At 33.3% G+C, this 21,901-nt stretch overlaps 1 protein-coding gene across 1 annotated transcript; it reads right to left on the bottom strand.

Moving 5' to 3' along the window:
* Positions 1–10,432: 10,432 nt before the first annotated feature.
* Positions 10,433–18,576, bottom strand: LOC125178991. Its single transcript, XM_047883988.1, has 9 exons — positions 18,202–18,576; positions 17,690–17,777; positions 16,891–17,131; positions 15,891–16,540; positions 14,673–15,643; positions 14,075–14,301; positions 11,792–11,976; positions 11,040–11,111; positions 10,433–10,492 (listed from the first exon to the last, which is right to left on the bottom strand). The coding sequence occupies exons 1-9, from the start codon at positions 18,574–18,576 to the stop codon at positions 10,467–10,469; spliced, it is 2,835 nt and encodes a 944-aa protein (XP_047739944.1). The 3' UTR covers positions 10,433–10,466.
* Between the last annotated feature and the right edge of the window lie 3,325 nt (positions 18,577–21,901).

The raw sequence follows: 21,901 nt of genomic DNA on the forward strand, positions 1-21,901 counted from the left end.
GCACAAGTTTTCAGCTTACCAGCCATTTCTTTGATTTTTTCCAGACATAAACACTGAATAATGCTAGCAGCATGAACACATGTTAAAGTGATTACCGAAAATATCGCACGATTTTTTTATCGTCTCATCACCTGGTCATTCATCAAAGAATATAAATTTTTCACGGTTGAACATTATCCGTATTCATTAACGAAGCATTTTGAAGGCAATGATTCAATATTTATAAATTTGCTACGAAATATATATATTACGTAAAACCTTGCAGAACTTTTTCGATGCAGCTCCCCGTTGAAAATATTCATATTTTATAAAATTTAACTATGGATACCACTTGGCAGCATAAGCAAAGAGTTTTTAATGAAGTAACTAACGTTAATTTCAGAGGATGTTTGTGTTAGAACTACAGCGTATTGCTCCTTAGTCCTCTTGAAAGTAAAAAAAAAGTACTTCACATCGATATCAAATTTTATTAAATGCCTGAAACGCAACTAAAACTGGGAAAACAACATTAATATATTTCAAAGCACCCCTAATGCAACGAATAAATTTCGTTGGCTGCATATTCAAAAATTTAAAGGATGCTTATTGAATTTGTATTGTTATTTAATTCATCGGAGTGCAATGTGTTTGCCATGGGCTGGCTTCATTCAACCTTTTCAATGATCGGATCCTGTGGCCATCGTAATTTTGCGATAATCGTAGAACCTGCGATTTTTCAGAAACGGAGATAATCGTAAATCTTGCGACCGTCGTAATTTTGCGATAATCGTAGAACCTGCGATTTTTCAGAAACGGAGATAATCGTAAATCTTGCGACTGTCGTAAATCTTGCGATCATCGCAAGAACCTGCGATAACTGCAGAACTTGCGAATATTGCAGGACCAGAGATCATCTAGAAAAAATTTTGAGTATGCAGCCGATCGAAAATAGTAAGTTTGCATGATTACTTCAAAAATGATAATAACGAAATTAGTTTGAAGAGGATCTGACTCGCATTTTCTGCAGTTGGCGTATAAATTTTTCCTAATTAGATACTTCTTCCAGCTCTGAATATTTTTTGTCCACATATAAAATGTAGAAAATGCTCTAAAATCCGCCTAGAATTGTTATTATTTCAATTTAAAGATAGCTGTCTGAGGGGAAAATCAAATGTCATTTGTTTCTGGCTTTCGCCTAGAAGTTTTATTTGAAATTGTAATGATAATCGTTCCTATGTTATTTAATTTGAATGTAGTTTTGTTATTGTGGCAAATATTATTTTAAATGTCATCTTGTTATTATTCAGAGTATTATTTTAAATGTTATCTTGTTATTGTTCGAAGTATTATTATTATATGTGTAATAATTAAATATTATTATACATGTTATCGCTACTGTTGTTTGTTTCCATTCTTTACATTGATGGGTGAAAAGCAAAATTTATGCGATTCGTTCATTTTTTCTGAAAACGCAATAAAAAAACTTATAAGATTTTCTGAGAAAAAATTGATAAGAGATTTCGTTATCATTATCCGATGCAAGTGCATACAGAAACATTTTTATTAAACATTTCCTCTGAAAATTTTCATGCATCACGTCATTTGCTTTTAAATATTTTCCAATGTTAACAAAATTTCAAAAGAATTAACTTATTTTAATGGCTATGGAATCAGAATATATCGTTTATGAAATGTAGTCGAACGCCAGTAAATATAATTTTCATCGTTTGCATCCTGAAATAGTAAGCTTTCTCTAGGATTTTTGTAATTCTATTTAGGTTTACCAATTAATGTTTCATTCTAATCCAAGCAGTTATAAATTAGCAGGATGGTTATTTGAATGTATCTTGCACGGCTGATTGGTTAAATCAACTTAAGATCGCTGAGGCAGTAAATATTACCTCCATAAAAACGTAAACTTTTTTATTCTGCTATATTTTTTGCGTTTGAAAATTAGGGAGAAAGTTAAAAGCAAAAGTTTAAAAAGAAACCACCGTGTGATATTCATTGAAAAGTACTGCATAGAATTAAAAATCAGGATGTTATTAATTAACAGCTTAAAAACAACATTTCTGTTTCAAGTTGCGACATGAAAAGATCGTTTTGGTATCATGTTTAAATTTTACTCTAATGTTATGGCTTTTTTGACGATATAATTTAGAATACAAATTTGACTCGTGTTGGTAGTCACATACTAATGAATTTAACCGTTGCTTATTAAATGAACACCCAATTTACTTTAACCTGTAAGAAGATTTACTTCTTCTATATGTGAATTTACCAAAAAAAAATAGCGCTTGTAAAATCGAACACGTATTGATTTGAACTCTAACACTGATGTTTCAACATTCGAGAGATACGATATAGGCTTAAAATAATAAAAAAGAACCTTAAGAAACCTCATAAAACATTAAGAATTGATTTCTTTATTTTGCTGTTCAAGATGGATAAAGTTTTTAGACTCGCCTCTTAAGAGTAAATTTTCATTCCAGTACTGGTTACAAAATTTCATTAATCTTGCACGGTAGCTAACAGAGATTAAGGAATTATTAAATTAAAGTTAATTAAGTTAATTAAACATTGTAATTAAATAAATGACGGAGTTGGTTTGGCTTCTAAAATTGTTTTAGATTTAAAAATTTCCTAAGAAGAGTTTTTGTTTTAAATAATGTTAGAAGAAAATGCAATATTCTCCTGATAGGCATTACTTTACACAACATGCAATATTTCAGATTAAACTTTCAAAACAACTTTGCAACTACGATGAAAATGATACGGAAATATTGTTGATATTTTCGAACAATATTTTGTAGGCGTATTTCCATTGTCTTATCATGTGATTACAGTGAATACTTATTGTTTAAATGTACATTTTGATCCATAAATAAAACTATTGTGTACTTCATTCCTTGTTTTAATGTCCTAAACGAACGTTCTTCTCGGAGTACCGTATTGAAACCCCGTATTTGCTTCTGATTGTTTCCATTGGTTTTTGCATTGTTAGCTGGAAATATTGAGCAAATAATCTTAATAATCTACTGTTCATGTATTTTTTTATTCTACATTCTTAATGAAAAATTGATCGAAATCCTCGTAGAACTATATTTTGCAAGTGTCGTCAGTTGCACCATTAAGAAATGACGATAATCCAGAAAAAAATCTTCAATCCACTTCTTTCTAGCGAAAGCGAATGAACTCGTATACATTATGCACAATTTTTCACTTGTTTTAGCCACAGGCTAGAAAACAATCTACCACTCCCTGATTTTCGCTTATAGCTCTCAATTGAATGTTCCATTCATACATGAATTGAAACTGAACTCGAGTATTGAATTAGAAGTAATGAAAGAGTGTAAATTTCTTAGGAATTACTCAGAAGGTAGAAACTCTATAAGGTTGAAGTTATTAATAACTGCTTCGTCGTCTTTAATCATTCGAAACTATGATTGAAGACTTTAATCAAGACGATTATTTAATCACTTTTCCGTCGTTTTTGTCCTACATGGACGATAATTTTATCACCTTTTTGTCTTTTTTCAACAAGTTGCGTCTAAGACCAAATAAACAAAGTCATTGAAACCATTGTTGAAAAATTGTGTAAAGTAGTAGAAGTAAATAAGTTAATTAATGGAATCTGAAAAATCGGTAGATTGTGGACACACGTTAACATTGAACAATTGGTTGTTGTGCGATAAAATATAACGATTTAAAATCACAATATAAAGATAATTAAACAATTAATTTTTATTTAATATCGTAATGAAATATCTATTCCGGTAGAGGGAATGAGAAGAAAACAATAGATTAATCTATATTTTTATTGTATTGCTCGTAATGATATGCAAGAGTGAAGGAAGATAACGCTTATGTTCAGGAAGGGACAAGAACACACAACATCAACGCTGAGATCTGTGCTACATCAAAACATGTTGTGTCACGATACATCAAAACATGTTGTGTGACGATACATCAAAACATGTTGTGTGACGATACATCAAAACATGTTGTGTGACGATACATCAAAACATGTTGTGTGACTGCACATCAAAACATGTTGTGTGACGACACATCAAAACATGTTGTGTGACTGCACATCAAAACATGTTGTGTGACGACACATCAAAACATGTTGTGCGACGACACATCACAACATGTTGTGTGACGACACATCAAAACATGTTGTGTGACGGCACATCAAAACATGTATCATGACACATCGAAAAATGTCATGGTGTGGCGCATCAAAAATATGGCACATTTCATGACACATCAAACATGTCACGTTAGTAACCACAAATTAAACAAACACGTTTGCTAGGACGAAGAACCGATAAAATTGCTCGTCAACCTAATTGACTGAACCTAGCAAACTATTTATTTACTGTTTACATGTTCTTCAGATTCAATTAATTCAGTTATGTACGCTCGTCCGGGCGCTGTTTCGAGTATGAAATTTGCTAAATACTATAAAATGTTAATGGTTATAATTTTAATCAAATTATAATAAAATCAATAAGCTACTGACATGGAATCTGTAAAGAAAAATATTTTAGATTATGTAGCTAAAGCACAATATTAGCACCCGTGGCATAGCATTCAAAATATGCGATTAAGCATTAAAGACATCTGTACATAGATAGCATGAGTATTGAATACATTATTGTTAAAAAATAAATTGTAACTCAAAGCTGGTAAAAAAACAAAAACGAAAATTAAATAAAATTGATTTCCACGCTTGAATATGTCAAATCAGTAAAACATGTCAATTTTAATTTTGCAAATTTAATTTTGTAGATATTTATTTGTTTACAATTCTTCATTTCCAAAATTTCAATAATAGATTTCTTTGAAACAATTTTTGACGATCAACTTGCTGTGAAATCGCAATGTTGAATTTCCCACGAATAACATGAAAAGTTAGGGTCACATAAGCTATAATACATTATATACATTGCATTCCATGAATAAACCATATATCGGTAAAATCAAGTATTGATAAAAAACTATGTGCGATGAATAAACTCTATTTACATCCCTTCCAACATTTTGCATTGACACTTGCACACTATTAGCTAGACATTGTGTCACTTATTAAGGTAGAGGCTAAGCAAATAACCTATAATATTATAACCTATTGATAAATCTATGAGCAATCGCATTAAACCAAAGGCTAAATAAACAATCTTAAGAGGTTCATGGAGAAATAGACAATTTATCTAAGGTAAACAATCATGCTAGGTAGAGGGACAGTTGAACAATATCTTTAACCTATCGGGATATTAAACAAGTTATTAGGTTAATAGATATCTAGATCATTTATTTAGGTAATTGCTAATTGAACAGTCTTGTTAATCAAAGGTCTAGTTATACAATCTTACAGGGCTAAAAGCATGCTAATTGACGCAAGAGCTAAGCAAAACTATAATAAATTATGAATTATTAAATTGGTTAGCTTAAGAACAAACTAATTAACACATCCACTACATAACCTGATTATCCAAGTCGCTTTACTAATGCGGCTGCTAAGTAAACTTACCTTACTAACGCATGGGGTTAATTAAGTTCAATTATTTACTCTATAACCTATATAAACGATCTTAAAAATTATGAATGTGCAAAAGAGGTTTTTATCTATAAGGGTAGTAAAAATAATCATAAATGCGGTTACTTTAAAACACACTAGTTATGGAGGCTATTTTGATTGCACTTAAACGAAGGTTAAAATAAGCTTGCATACTAATTGATTCATTTAAATATTCTAACATCTAATTTATACACTATATGTATGGGTCATACACATTAACATCTATATATTATATACTCAGATAAATGAGTGAGACTTCGTCCAAATAACATGCGCTTTTTGCCCAGGGTGCGTCATCCTGACCCACTTTGGCCCGGTAATAGGGAGCATCAGATTTACGGGCAGACTTTGGCCCGGTAATAGGGAGCATCAGATTTACGGGCAGAAATTGTGTCACCAATTGGACAATACGACTCATTCATTTGTTTGAGTGTGGCAGTCATATTAACTTCGTAGCTATTATTAACGTAAATATTTTAAACTTCGGGTCTCCTCCAATAAAGTTTATTTTTCATCGATCATTCCTTGTTAAATTTATCTCTTGCTTCATGGTTATCGTAAGATTAAATTTTTCATCATGCGATTCCATTTTTAAATGGTATTCTACTTTTACTTACCAAATCTAAAGTAAATCATTAATAAAGGTTATTTCCTCAAACAAGCTAATACTTCTACGAGTGAAGGAACTTTTAATAAAATGGTTCAAAAATTACATTATATTACCTAAATTTACATAAAAAATTAGGATCCTTACAAATGAAACGTTTTTTATTAATTCCAACAAATAATAATTCTAATAAAAAAAGCAAACAACAGTTTGACGGTGATTAAAAATTATTATTCTAATATAGGATTTGAATCTATTAATAAATGTGCCTAAGTAGTATAAATATTTAATTCAGTATAACTTATCTAAGACCAATCACAATTTGTTTATAGATGGCTTTTTCCCAATATATTTAGCTGATTTTGCCATATTTCAGAACTTTCATAATTCAAAGTCCAGTTCCAAGAACTCAAGATAGCGCTAGATGTATCGTTGTTAGCTAAGCTACACGACAATTTTCCAGTGCTAAATTTGAAATTTTATGTTTTTTTATTTGTTCGATAGCTGCACAAAATTTTATACAATTTTATATTCCAAGTTGCTACTTCTTGATTTATTCAATTTTAATGAAACGCACTAAAGGGAAATCGATTTTTAATTTAATATGAATTTTATCTCAAACTTTTCTTCCCTCCAGACGCTACATTATAACTGATTATTAATTTATTCATTGCATGTTAATCTCTATTTCTAAACTATTCAATTTTAACACTTCATGTTTTGTGTGTCTAATTTAAAGAATAACTATGTCTTTTTTGTATATTATAAATATTATTGAATAATCCTGGTTTTCCTACTAAATAATTCCATTACATTAGGTCAATGAAACAAAATATCCTGTCACTGAAGTTTAGGAACTTTGAGAACTTTCGTAAATTCAAGTTTCGCTGCTAAATTGTTGCTGTGTCTTAATTCAAAAAAATTCAATCATGTTTGTCCATAATTTGAAACAATTTTTTCAATATTCATAGACACAACCACTGATTAAATATTACAAAATAATATGTGCAATTTTAGTTAGTATTCTTGGTAAGTAGGTCACCGTAAAAAAAATACCTGGCGTAAACTAAGTTGCATTTTAAATTTATTCATAATTAAATAGTATAATGATATAACCTTGAGCACCCGAACGAAGAACATTTTACGAATAATAATTTGTACGCGAGGAAGACAATAATATCCTGACGATAAGAATAATAATATAGTAATAATTAGAGGAGAAATTTTCGAATTCCTTCAGTAACTTCAATTATTAAATGAAACGCACTATATACTTAGAATATAAAATTGGCAGTTGGCAAAGGGGTTAATATGGGCGCGAAATAAATATGCATGGATTGAAAATTTAAATGCCATATTTGAACACGAAAATTATGTATTGACGGTGACATCACGGAATTGTAATACGGAATGAGTTTCGTGGCTAATTATTCTAGTTCATAAACTAGAATAATTAGTACGGTATTAGTTACACGTAGAAGCATACATACAGAAATTTTTATAAAAGGTGCGCTGAAAATATCACTTGAGCGTTGTTATAAATAGTGTCATTCAAAGTGAAAAGAGTAGAATTTATTTAAATGCAAAATACCGGTCATGATACCCTTCAATACCATAAAAATGCGTGTGGACATGCGTAGAAAATGCACTCATTCACTTATCACTCAAATTATCAAAGCAGATTCCAGAAATTTATAATTACATTGAAGTATGAATACGAATTTCGATGGCCAAAATCTTGAATTCGCTGCTACATTATTTTGAATAAGAGAAACGACAAACACCCTTTTTTAGGCGATTAAATCAAATCTGCAGTGCAACATCCGTAGAGTAATTCGCAAATTTTCTAAACCTCTAGAAGAACGTAAATTTTCAGACTAGGTGCACATTAGGCCGAATTTTTTGTACGTGCTCTGATAAATTCTATTATCTATGTGAATTTGAACATCTAAAACATCCCTTTCTTACACAGAACCCACTAATATATATACAGTTTAAGGTTACACGACTTATTTATACTTTCACAACGCTTGAGTGAGATAACCAGGGATTTTGCGATCATCACACTGGTGGTTAACTCTTCACATAGTTTGTACTTAAATTAAGCTAACGATCTATTACTTGCGCATCATTTAAGTAAAAATTTCAGCGCGATGATCATGGTTAACAATTATTCCCTCCATCCAATTATACCAATTTTTACTTTAAGTAAAATTGACGTAGAGTGAATATAATCGGTCTTTTTATTCATTCACATAAGAAAAATATTCAAAATTATTCTGAGCAAAAGTAAGTTTACGCTTCGCGCGAAACACAATAATTTAGTGTATTTAATGAAAATTTTATGATTTACTATGAAAAATGAGCCCTAAAATCTATTGCAACTAACTTTTCTGTGATGCAACAACGTAATAACACATATTTTATTACAATATGCACTATTATTCATAAATTAAATATTTGTCAATAAACTAAGAAATTTCAATTGGAAATTAGCACTTCTCTGTTGGAGAAATATCTACGTCTTTTATCTCTGTACCAGTTTAGTTGTGCATAGAGTTATTTATAGGGGTTATAATTTAACCCTTCTATTGAAACGAATACACATGTACATAAAACAGACCCATATCTTGAATAATAATCGTGCAATAGTGCATCGTACATGAGTAAATGTATCGGAATTCAGCTTCAACCGTGAACGCTTCTAAAAATGAAAACTAAATGAAACTCAATGAAGATTTCACAGTTTTTCATCCTGTCTTTATTTGTAATATCTGATTTCTGTCAAAAATTCAATTTATGAGGACATATTCCCAATTTTAGTGACTTTTTACTGTATTAAATCAATCCGTCTGAATTCTTGTAGTTCGAATAAAAAATTCTGTGCTATAATACGAAATTTTCAACTTAATATTTTAAATGAGTTTCTATGATAAGTAAAAAGTAATAATTGTATCATTAACAGCCTGGACGTTCAGATGTAATTACTTTCAGGAGCTTTCTTTTCAGCTCAAACCATTGACATTAAATCATATATTTGCCTTAGAGCTATAATACATTTTTTTCGTATATGAGTAATAAAAAACTCTCGGAGAAATTGATGTGTCACCATGAAGTGAACAATTGTAAATCAAGCATATTTTCAAACGTGATCATGGATATGTATCTTTGCATGATTGTTTTGTTGTTGTCATTGATATGTTTAAATTGGGACTCGAAAGGTATTTTTATCAATAAATTATCTCTTTTAATATTTTAGACATATCAGAATTTCTTTCAGCTGTCTTTCAATTATTTCAAATTTAAACTATTGACAGGTTAATTAAAATTATCTTTCTATTGACGAAAAAAAAATTGAAACTAATTAAATGTGTATACACACTTTAAATAGTTAAATTTTATGCATGTCTTTGAGAAATATTCATTTTTTCCTAAACTTCATGAACCTATTTAATGTCGTTGAATTTTTTACAAATGCATATTTTTCACATCTACATTTAATTTATCTACACTTTATGTTGATAATATTTCTATAATATTTCTGAAAATCTGCATGGGAAATTGAGACCATGCATTAGTTAAGAAAAACCGAAATTTTTCATTTGTTTTTATAGATTTTTTATTGTACTTCGGAAGTAGGTTTTAAACTCAGTCCACTTAACTGACACGTCCACGTCTAGTCCTAACAAAAAGACTCCATTCTTTTCTGCCGCTATTTAGTATTCATCAAGTTCAAATTTAATTCTAAAAAACCTTATATAATAACAAAATGATTTTGGATTTCCATCCACTAATGCATTTGGATAGAATATTTATTTACCATCTTTGACGGTGGTTTGATATTGATCATCCATTATTTCTATTAGTCACGATTGCTAATTATTTCAAGCATTTTCATCGTTTTTTACAAATTATTTAAAAGATAACTTCTTCAATAATAGAAGCGTGCTAGTTGATTGATGATACACTACACTGAAAACAGATAATTTTTACGCTTTTATTCCACCCTCGATAATTGATAATTAATATATCTATCTAATTTAACACACTTTAACAACTCTATAGCAACATGTAATTCGTTTATCTAAAGTTTCTTCAAATTCTATTACACCAGCATTCTATCCTTGTCAAATTTTTTTGGAAACTGAATCTTGATTATGTATAATTTTCAGTTAAATCGTGTTTAAATCGTACTTGAGTAGTATGAAAATCGTATTCAAATTTTAATCTATTATTTGATTTTCCGCAGTTAAATAAACGGCTGCAGCTTTAGCACATATTGTAGACCTACGAAGCTTATGCTCTCATACCGCTAGTCAGAGCTGGAAAAGGAAAAATAATTGCAATTAAAAGTTCACATTTTGGAAAGTAAATTTAATTTTTAACTTCAACTTTATATGCAGTTTTAATAAATATACTTGAATTTTGTGGAAATATTTCATGATTAAATTGTAAGGGAATCTGCTTCTTTATATCAATTATTTTGAATTCGGTCTACGTATTTGTTCATACTCTAAAGGCGCATGTAAGGAATTTCTTGCACTCACTTTTCAGACATACTTTATCAGAAATTAGAAGCAAAGAAAATGTTAAGTAAATTTATCACTATTTCAAATGTTACTTGGGATAAATTTGCTTGGCCTTTTCTTTTATTTCGAATTCTTTGTTAATTTGCTATTTAAGCAAATATTTTGATATATATAATTAGACAGTTATACAAATTTTTTTCACGTGTATCCATCTACTGCCCTCCAGGCAAATGATATTAAAAAACGTTGATTGGGCGTTTATTTCGTCGAAATAACGTTTAACCGACGTTATATCACCGTCAAATGACAGTTAGCTAGTTGCTAGCTACAAGTTACGTACCAGGCATGTCGGCTCGGTCGACCATTTCTTGTAGAGTATACCATTTGGGATCCTCGTTCACCACAGTAGGATCTGTGACACAAAAGATTTTTCTTTCAACCTAAAACTTATCAGAAATCTCATACGAAAAATTATCAATGAAAAAAAATTCGCAATTTCTCGCTTACAAATGAGATGACATCAGAAAAACATTGTGTAAAATCCATCTCAAATATTGCAGTAACACCTAAGTCGCCAGATGTAATGAAATAATAAAAAAAAGTTAAACGTTGTTCAAACGTTTATAACCCCCAGTATTTATAAATTTATTCATGAATTTATTAACTGACAGAATTAAATAATTTTAAGATTACTGAAAACAATTAGACTTTGCGCGATAAAACCGTTTTTCCGATAATATTTTCAACAAAAATAATCTGCACGAATATCCTCGGACATTAATTCCAAGAAATAGTAAAATCCATGGGCCGCACGATCAAAATAAATAAAATTCTCGTAGCTCCGTCAACCAATCATTGACGGCATTACAAGCTAAACCCACCAATCACAAACGAGAAATTGGCCTCTACGCATACATAGCCCTTATACACTTGGCCCGCTATGTACATAGCCCGCTACGTATACATAGCCCGCTACGTATACATAGCAGGCTACGTACACTTATAGTCATTATACACTTGGCCCGCTACGTATTCATATCCCACTACGTGAACTTAGGCCACTATGTGTACTTGAGCGAGGTTCATACTCACCGCTGAGATCGAGCACGACTTCCCCCAGGAATTCATTAGGCCTGTGCTGGTCGTAGTTCCAGGCCGTGACTTCCAGGTATCGCTTCTTGAGGTCCGACACGTGCAGGTTGGGGTAAACCATCGTCTGGTTCCATTCCGGGGCACTCGTGCGCTGGAAATGTCGAGTGCGCCGCTGGTTCTCCAGGCTAGAAGAAATTATGATACAGCTGAAATTCTTGAGAGCGTAGAGATTTTTCCTGTATTAATTGCGAAGAAATTTATTTATAAAAATTAAAGAAATGACGAGTGCGCCGCTGGTTCTCCAGGCTAAATGAAATTAAAATACAACTGAAATTCTTGAGAGCGTAAAGATTTTTCCTGTATTAATTGAGAAGAAATTTATTTATAAAAAGTAAAGAAATGACGAGGGAGCTGCTGGTTCTCCAGGCTAGAAGAAATTAAAACACAACTGAAATTTTGGGAGCGTAAAGATTTTTCCTGTATTAATTGCGAAGAAATTTATTTATAAAAAGTAAAGGAAGGCCGAGGGAGCTGCTGGTTCTCCAAAGTAAAATAGATACAAGAAAAAAAAAGACAAATGAACCACTGAGAGCGTGACTTATTTTTCTAAGCTGAATACTTACGAATTTATAAAAATTAAAGGAATACAAGAAACAAAAAAAGACAAATGATCCAGTGAGAGCGTGACTTATTTTCCCAAGCTGAATACTTACGAAGTTATGAAAATTAAAGAAATATTTATAGTGCCGTTATATCTCCAAACTAAAATCCAAAGAAATAGCGAATATCAATAAGTTCAAAGAGCGTAGCTGGCTATCGCAGGGTAAATATGTCAGTCTTTATAAGAATAAAAGATAAATCGACTGCACTAATGTACCAGAATCAGTTATTTTTGGAACTGAAGAAATCCGTTAATATCACAATAATAGATTGTCGAATTTGACGTTGGTCTTTCATAGAGAAATAGGTTAAATTTTAGGGGATCCCCGAGGGAGTCACTTTCTCAAATGTCTGAAATTCTACCATGTTGGGAAATGGGCTGTAGTTCAGTAAAGCTCTCTTAATTTTATTATTAGTTCCTGAAAGTCAAAATAATAAAAAATAAAATAAATAAATAAAGTCGGTTTAATTACACTGTTGACATTTTTAGCGCATTTTCTCATTCATGGAAAAAATGTCCTATGGTGCTTGTCATGTCCGTCCGTCCGTCTGTCTGTCCGTCTGTCTGCCCGTCAGTGACTTCAGGTTTTCGTCGACGAGAAAGTGCGCTGTTTTTCATTCACTTCAGTGAGTATTGAGTTACATTTTTAGCGTATTTCCTCATTTATGAAAAAAATGCACTATTGTGCTCGCCATGTCCGTCTGTCTGTCTGTCTGTCCGTCTGTCTGTTTGTCCGTCTGTCCGTCCGTCCGTGACCGCAAGTTTTCGTCGACGAGAAAATGCCCTCTTTGTCACTCACTGCAGTGATTACTGAGTTATATTCTTTAACATGCGATCAGAAAATTTACTAGTACCAGCGTCTTCAAATTTACAGCGCTTTCAGAGCCATTTTTTTTATCTCTCATCGGAAACTGCAAATTACCGGCTCTTCTACGCAATGTGCCTCTATAAAATAAAGGAACACATAGAAACCCGAAACAAAACTTGTGTTGAATTATGTCTTTACTCCTGGTATATTTCATCCATTTTGTTCGAAAGTTTTTAATCCTTAATAATGTTAGGAAGTTTATTTGGGAGCTGAAGCCCTTGTTAGCCACAGTAAAATGTAGCGTTTTAATATACAAAATCCTTTCGATGTCTTACCTTCGTATTACCGCACTTAAAATTTCGAATGCAGAAAAGGTCATTAAGTTAAAAATTTCACGACCATCATTTCAGCCGTTTCTAGTATAGAATTTGTATTCATAACTCATAAAATTCAACTCGAAAATTCTCGCAAATCTAGAAATTAATTCACTTTAAAGCTTAAAATGAGGAATTTTGTTCCTTTTAAAATTTCATTCATTTTGATGTGCATGGGTGTAAAACACAAAAAAAATCTAAGAAACGGAATAAATTAGAAAAAGCTGCACTCACATATTTAATTACTATAAATCAAATTCAATGGACACAATACCCGAAATGGATACCGTAAGTACTCACCTTCTGCCAGGCAGGAGGTAAACTTTGATGAAAGGATCAGGCCTCGTATCTCCATCCTCTATAATAATTAATATACATCAACTTCATTTATCTCAATTCAATGGACATCTCACCCCTAAATGGGCACCGTAAGTACTCACCTTCTGCCAGGCAGGAGGTAAACTTTGATGAAAGGATCAGGCCTTGTGTCTCCATCCTCCCTGAGCGTGAGAAGATTCCTGGCCCTCAGGACGGTCACGTACAGGATTTGAGCCACCACGTCGTGGCAAATTAGAAGCTGAACTTCTGCTTGTTGCACTTGGTGACTTTGGTGGTGCCGACTCTTGCCAGAACGCCTTGATTTCCCTTCTTTGGAATTGTTTTTGTGCTGAAGAATATAGAAAACATTGAGGAAATGAATCGATTTTGATTTAAATTAGAGGAATATTTATGAGTGGTTGAGTAGAAAAACATAGAAAATGAGAAATGAAACATGTTGGTGACGATTGGCATTAAAAATTGTTTTTAGAACGTTGTAACCCTTTTTGACCTTTCGTGCTCTTAATTCTGTTCCTTTATGAATTCAATGAAGATTTATGACGGAAACTTCTCATTCCATCTTTAAATGATTAATGTCAACTTATTTTATAAAAGGCTTAAGTACATATTAACAACTATTCATGATGCAATGTATTCTTTCGAAAGTGCAATTGTAAATCAAACATTATATTCAGATGAGTTGATATGTACTTAGTTTACCTTTCTGTCGCGGCTCCTTATCTCATCTCTCCGAGGCGAAGCAGGCCCTGCGCGGCCTTCCAAGCTCAATTGTTGTGGCGGGTTTCGACTTCGGTGTTTACGCTCCCTTTCGCTGGTTTCGAAATCGCTGTATCCAGAATGTCTGGCATCACGGTACCTGCTTTCCTGGTAAGCCCTGTCATCCCTGTACTGGGAACTTGTATAAACTGATTGTGTAGTTTCACGATAAGGATCGTAACCGGTTTGATTTCCATAATCGTAATATCCGTCATCGTGGTATCTGTCATGTCCATCCCTTCCCCTGGTGTCATACGAGTCACGGAAATCCCTAGCTCGGTCATCAAGGTACAAAGGATTCAATGTTTCCTGATATCGACTCGGATCGTATAAGTCTCTCTGATTTTTCCATCGATGCAGCCCCTGCTTCTGTTGTAGCCTCTGCCTCTCTTCGTCACGGTACCTCTCAGTGTTAGTGCGTGTATCTCTGTATCGGTCTGCTGAAAAGTACGCATCGGTCGAATCGTGATACTTGTCGTATGCATACCTAAGGTCGTCTGAACACGATTTGCCTCTACTGTAGTAACCAGAACCAAACTTGTCTCTTTGCCGATCATCATGGTAGTGGTGACCATAATCTTTGAACGAACCATACCTCTGGAACCTGTCTAGATCTTTTCGCGCAAAGTCAAACTCTTCCCGATAGCGTCTTGCAGCGTGGTCTAGGTATTGAGCTGAACCATACTTCCGCTCCCTGGGATCTTCAGGTGGACACAGAGATAATTTTATATCAGGAAGATGTCGGACAGTTCGATATTCGTCCGGGTAGCGATCCGTGGAATGCCATCGCCTCACACATTGATAGTCGGTCCTAAAGGCTGGGTCGCTGTGATGACGAGCCCTCAGAAAGTCCCCTTCTGTTCGTTTGTAGTATTCGTCGTCTAGACAACTGTTCCTCGACCTCCAGTATTGACCTGTGAAAGACATTTAATTGCGTTCAACATCTTGGAGGATACTGTGAGAATTTGAAACTTAATGGGAACTCTCGAAACTTGACTTTGGATTCACTTTTAATAAATCGGCTTGACCACTTGATTTCAGATCTGGAATGCCATAAATTGTAACGAATCTGGAGGTCCATTTTAAACACAAATTATAAGCATCACTCAAATAATGACATTTTTATACTTTGGAACAACTTTAACTAAAACGAGTTCTTACCTTTGCCGTGACCCGATTCATCATGGACGTCCCACGAGTGTCTGCGGATCATGTTTGTGGTGGACGGTAATTCTCGATCACCATTCCAATAACGATCCACTTCCCTTCTGGATCTTGATCCATGAAGTCGATGGTCCTGGTATGGATCCATCCTCGATAGACTATTTTTATTGTTGTTGTGATTCCGATATTGACTGTACCCTGAAGTTGAATTACGGAGGTCTTCGCCGTACCTTCCATCTCTGTTCCCGTAATCATATCGAGTGTCTGGCCCGAAGACAGAATCTCTTTGCCAACCAGAACCGTAATTCGAATTGTGGTAATAATTTTTATTTGTTTGATTTACATTGTAAAAACTGTCTCTCAGCTGCCCCTTCTCGTATCCGAATTGTCGGTCCAAAGGGTCTGCCGGCTTTAGGTTTGAGTACTGCCCGAAAGGGTCACGAGATGTGGGCTGGTAAGTTACCACATTCTGGGGTGTATTCCTGTTACCATTAATGTCATATCCAAGTTTGTGGTCGCGAGGTGGGAATTCCCTGTAGTACTGATCTTTACCAGGGTAATACCAGTCCTGGTCACGGAAGGTACTGAAGTCTGGTACTTTGCCATGGGCATCAGGCAGCCGCTTGCCGGTCAATATGTTCACATCACTGCGAACAAAGTCATATTATCGTAAATTAAATATTTTGAAAATGAAGTCTACATTAAAAATGAAAAACTGCGTTAATTTAAATAATATTAAGATAATTATAAAGTTTGTAGATTTTAGTATAAAATCTGATTTTGATATAATAAAATCAACTTCTACCAGAGGATTATTGTCGAAACCTATTTGTTCGTTTTCTAGAATTCAGTCGACCGTGAAGATCAGAAGCACTAAAGTTATAATTGAAACAACAACGGAGAATGCAATTCGTATCAAAAAGAATTGCTAAACAACATCAAAAAAGTATAAAGAAAAAATAATTTTCGTTTTATCCGTACTCAAAAGGTTACTAACTTTCTAATTAGTATCTCGACTTCATGATCCTGTGCAGTCTGGTCCAGGATACTCTGGACTTCAGAATCTGTGCGGTCCATCAGAGGCACTCCGTTCCACTCCAATACCAAGTCCCCTTCATGGACTTCACGTAATTTATCCACCACTCCACTCGGCAGAATTTTCGATACGAATCCACAGACCCGTCCTTTCGATCCTGGAATTTCTTTACCGCCGAGAACCTTCATACCCAATCCATTTCCTGGAGATTGTTTTTCATAAAAAAAAACAAAGCAATTATTATCCTTTTGTTGTTTAATATTGTCTTTAATTTCTTAATCTAATAATTATCCTGTTTCATCCTTTTTTAGATTGGTTCAGGCACTGACATATTTATGAAATTAAAAGGATTAAAAGTAAAATATCCGTATCATCCGTATTAAAAGTAAAATATCCGTATCATCATTTTTGTATGTAAGGAAACTCTAAAAACGTAAATTAAGTAACAAATCAATTGTGCGCTTTAATAGAATATCAATTTATCATACTGGAGAACTTACGCATTTTATCTCGGATTCTAAGTTGATCGTCATAAATTTTAATCAAAGTAAAGCTCTGGACTTTCTGGTAAAAACGTTTCTGGTAAAATAAGAAACGTCCTAATTACTTACGCTTAAAGCTTAAGCTTAATTACTAATAATCTCAAGATCCAGATGAATCTACTTACGCGTAAAGCTTAAGCTTAATTACTTAGAATCTTAAGATTCAAATTTTATTTTTCGTTAATAAGAAACTTAGTTTTCTGCTTAACAAATCATACCTGCCGTCCTCCTGTCCTGTGGGTCCTTGGTGAGCAGGAACCGTTTCACAGGTGGGGAGTAGCGGGGGTTGCGACCATCCCCTTCCAGCTGGTCACGATACAGCGAATTAATTTATATTGTGTGTTATATATAACCGTCATAGCTGTGATTATTACAAAAAATGCAGAAAGATACAGAAAATTTAGAAGTATAGAAAATTTGTTTAATATAATTTATAATTAATATTTATAATATATTTATATTTATAACAACAATTTAAGTTTACTTGCATTACAAATGTTGCGAAGTTAACCTGTATTGAAATTTTCTTTGAAATAAACTAATCATAAAAAGTTTTCGGTTGTAAATTAAAACGTTGAAGCGGTTCTTGAATTGCAGTAATAAAAAACAATTGATTTCTGAATGATATTCAACCAGACGAGCAAAATTGGAAAAAACTATTCCATTGAATAAACGACCAAAATCAAATTTTTGGTCCCATTGCGACTCAATTTGGAAATATTTTACTCACCTCGGGCTGTAAAAAATTACGCAGATTTTGTGAATGCGTAAGCGTTGCAGGATTTGTGCTGTGATCGGCAGGATAGTCGGCATATCCTGATCTCCTTAGGTCCATGCGGTTACCTACGGACGTTTGGTAGCCAGGATACTGATTACCGCTTGTGTGAAATCCTGATGATCCTGAGTAGAGATGGGATCCTGTGAGTGTTGAAGAATATCCTTTACGTAAAGGATATAAATCCGTATCATATGGTTGAGGTGTGGATGGTATGCCCGTGTGGAGTTGAAGTATGGCTTGCTGCTCCGAACTAAGTTTACCCGCAATTTGGAGGTACTGATACTCGAGTTCTTTTTGTTCCTGGAGTTCTTTAAGTTCTTCAGTCATCACCGGTTCGTGAGCCAGAAGTTGACGTTCATGATACAAGATGTCATCCTTTGGAGGTGAGGTATCCACCAAGTAAGGTTTGCCTGGGAAAAAATTTTGTTTTGTATTTTAATACTTTAAAAAGGTTCGATACTTGAAACCGAAAGATTTTTGAACAGGGAATTTATGCAATTTCATGGAATAAGAAACCTTTACCCAAAATTCTTTCTATGATGATATAAATGACTTTATTATGTAAAAAGCAAAAAAGTCTTGAACATAAAACTCGATTAGTATTCTTCGACGTATAGCAATAAATATCATGTATTTTGGAATCCATCCCTGATAATTCTCATTTAATAAAAAGTTTGATTGAAGAACTGGATTTTTTTCGAGAAAGGTCTTCGTCTCTAACTTTTTTCTGTAATGTCGAATTAACAGACCAAAAATCACATTGTTATTCAACATAGAAACGTTTTAATATAGTTAAATTGTAACTTTTAATGAATAAATTCCTATATTCAAAAGCTTTTTTTTAAAAAGTTAAATGCAATTTAAGTAATTTTTCATGTCGAGAAAATTCTTTGTCTTTAATCTTTATTCTGTAATGTTAACTTCAATTTCAAATTGGAATAATTCACAAAATAAGGTTCCGTGGGAGCTTTTTCGCACCAAAAGTCGCAACTTGTTTTTTTTTCAGCAAGTTCGCTTCGTTTTAGAAACACCCTTGCCGACTTCGAACAAAATTATTTTTAAAAATGGTAAATGGCAAGTAGAAACAAATTTATATAACAAAAATTGTCATCACTTCCCTTTCAATCTTATGATCTCGCAATGATTCAACTTGAAAATTTAACGTTTCTATGGCAAGATTTCTTGTTGCCTTAACTTGGTCTATGACCTGAAAGTCATAGCGGAATAGGACATTCCATTTGTCATGTATAGAGGAAAAATCAGCACTTCTGCTATACTATGTCAACATAGCGATTCAAAATATTTGTTTCGCTTATTCCGAATTCTAGATTTTTGCAGTTGTTCACTACAATTAAAAAATATATAACTCAGTACTCACTGTAGTGAGTGACAGAGAGCGCATTTTCTCGTCGACGAAAATTTGAGGTCACGGACGGACGGACAGACAGACAGACGGACATGGCGAGCACAATAGTGCATTTTTCTCCATAAATGAGAAAATGCGCTAATGAGACTCAACGACCTATGTCACTTTAACGCGTAGTACTTCAATCACAACGCCCTTGATCGTTTTTCATATTGTTCTTGATTTATGTAGAAATTCTTAAGTTGATTTTACACTCACAATTTTACCGCGTTCTCGAATCAACTAAAATGAAATGGGAAAAAACAACTTTTCGCTCTAAAATTAGCTCTATAGAACCGAAATAAATCTTAGATTAATTTAATAATTTCAGTTAACGATTGACTTGCCTACTCAGTCCGTTCACTAAAACGGGAACCGGTGTGAACTCGTGGGTCTGACATGCAACAGGATTAAATTCATCTATGATTTGAGTCGTCCTATTGCTAGAACTTTTCGGTTCATTCACAAGTCAATAACATAATTCAATAAATATCCACACCTATTTTATTCGATTGGGATTACGTTTCACCAAAACGAAATTTCTTTCAAGCGATAAATGTTCACGATCTCCAGGAGCGTAAGAGTAAATTTGAAACTTTTCGAACCAAGTTTTTAAAAATTGTGAATGGAAGCAGTGTTCAAGTTCCGGGAGCTTTTCATGCAGTCATGATTTTCCTTCTTCGATTCCAAAAAATTGTTTGAGTTCCGTAACTGACATCTCTTCATTATAGAAGTTATCTCATCATTACCATGAACGCAACACATTTAAGGACTAAGTCCAAAATTCTTGACCTAATACGTTTAACGGGTTATTTTTAACCAGATATAACTGGTGACATTGTGAACCTGTTCGATTAGTAACTTTCAACGGAATACCAAAGAAACGTTGATGCAATGCTAGCAAACAGGTGCATATGGTACCTTGAACATAACAGTTATAGAATTTACAACAATTTCAATTCACGCACAAACATTGTTGTTTTATAATTATAACACAAAACACAGCCAAGTGAAGAACGAAAGCACGATTGTGTCCGACTTTCAAGGGGGTGCCCATTTCAAAATCGTTTAATGGCAAAAGTTACAAGGGGGAAATAACTCACTAGGAAGATAATTTAATAGAAATGACAGTACAAAGTGCACTTCAAATTGATGAACTGTGATGATCACAAGTACAATAACACAATTTCGAGTTTCTTTATGTCTGAGCTGCACTGGACAACCGTAAGTGATGGTGAGACATGTAGCACTGACAAGGGTCTAAGATAACACACAGCTACTGCCGGCGCACCTAAAAAGAAAGGATGCATCCATAGAAGAAAGCATGCGGTAACTGAGGGAGATCTAAGGGAGTGATTCGGTCTAAAGGAAGAACATGAACTGGCAATGAATGTGAAAAAAGATGCTGAAATGAACTGAGGTGAGTTAGATTAAGCAGTGAGATTAGGATGCTGCACAGGAGAAATACTATGTTGAAGGCACAATAAAATGCTGAAGCGAACTGGGAAGTAGAAGAAAAGGAATCAGATGCATGAATTCAACAAGGCATGTGGAGAATTTACTTCTATTATTCTTCATTTAATTGCGTGTTTTGCTGCAGGAAAAAATTGCTTGACATTAAAAAAATGTTTCGTTGCTTTTTATCATAATATTTTATAGTTTGTTACGAAAATTTATAACCTTACGTTGGTAAAATTAGAAGCAGCAATGGCATGCAGAAACCAATCGAGCAGCTGAACTTGGGATGAAGAAATGGGACTGAGATACCAAACTGAATAATTAAAGAGTGAATTTTATTAATTAAAATATTTCGATAGTGAGCATGGCTTCAAAATGGAAAGAAATAAGAAGAGTGAATTTTATTAATTAAAATATTTCAATAGTCATCATGGCTTCAGAATAAAAAGAAATTAGAATAAGAGCTCTAACATGTTTTGGATGGAATTATGATTTGAAGAGAACAGCAGTCATCGGCTGGAAGAAAATGCAAATATATTTTTATGAAATGAATGAAGAATTCGCAGAAATATTTTTGTCGATAAATATGTACGTGAACGAAAGTTGTTATGGGAGGCGAAAACAAGCAAAATATTAAAAGAAAAACGGGAAATTTGCTCATACTTTATAAATTTGTAGGAAGACATTGCATTTCAAAGAGTTTGCTTGGGCTCAAAAGGGAACAGAAATTAATCAAAAATCGTGAAATTAGAATTAACTTGAAATGCCACATTATTAATTCACATAGCA

This window comes from Hyalella azteca, unplaced genomic scaffold, assembly GCF_000764305.2.
Source record: "Hyalella azteca isolate HAZT.00-mixed unplaced genomic scaffold, Hazt_2.0.2 contig14215, whole genome shotgun sequence".
Taxonomy (NCBI): domain Eukaryota; kingdom Metazoa; phylum Arthropoda; class Malacostraca; order Amphipoda; family Hyalellidae; genus Hyalella; species Hyalella azteca.

Bases quoted from the DNA above. Each gene is read 5' to 3' on its own strand.
- LOC125178991 (XM_047883988.1), bottom strand. From the start codon at position 18,576: ATGACTGAAGAACTTAAAGAACTCCAGGAACAAAAAGAACTCGAGTAT. The intron at 17,778-18,201 runs GTGAGTAAAATA...TATCGTGACCAG, and splicing joins GTAATTTTTTACAGCCCGAG to CTGGAAGGGGATGGTCGCAA. The intron at 16,541-16,890 runs GTTAGTAACCTT...CTTTGTTCGCAG, and splicing joins GTCGAGATACTAATTAGAAA to TGATGTGAACATATTGACCG.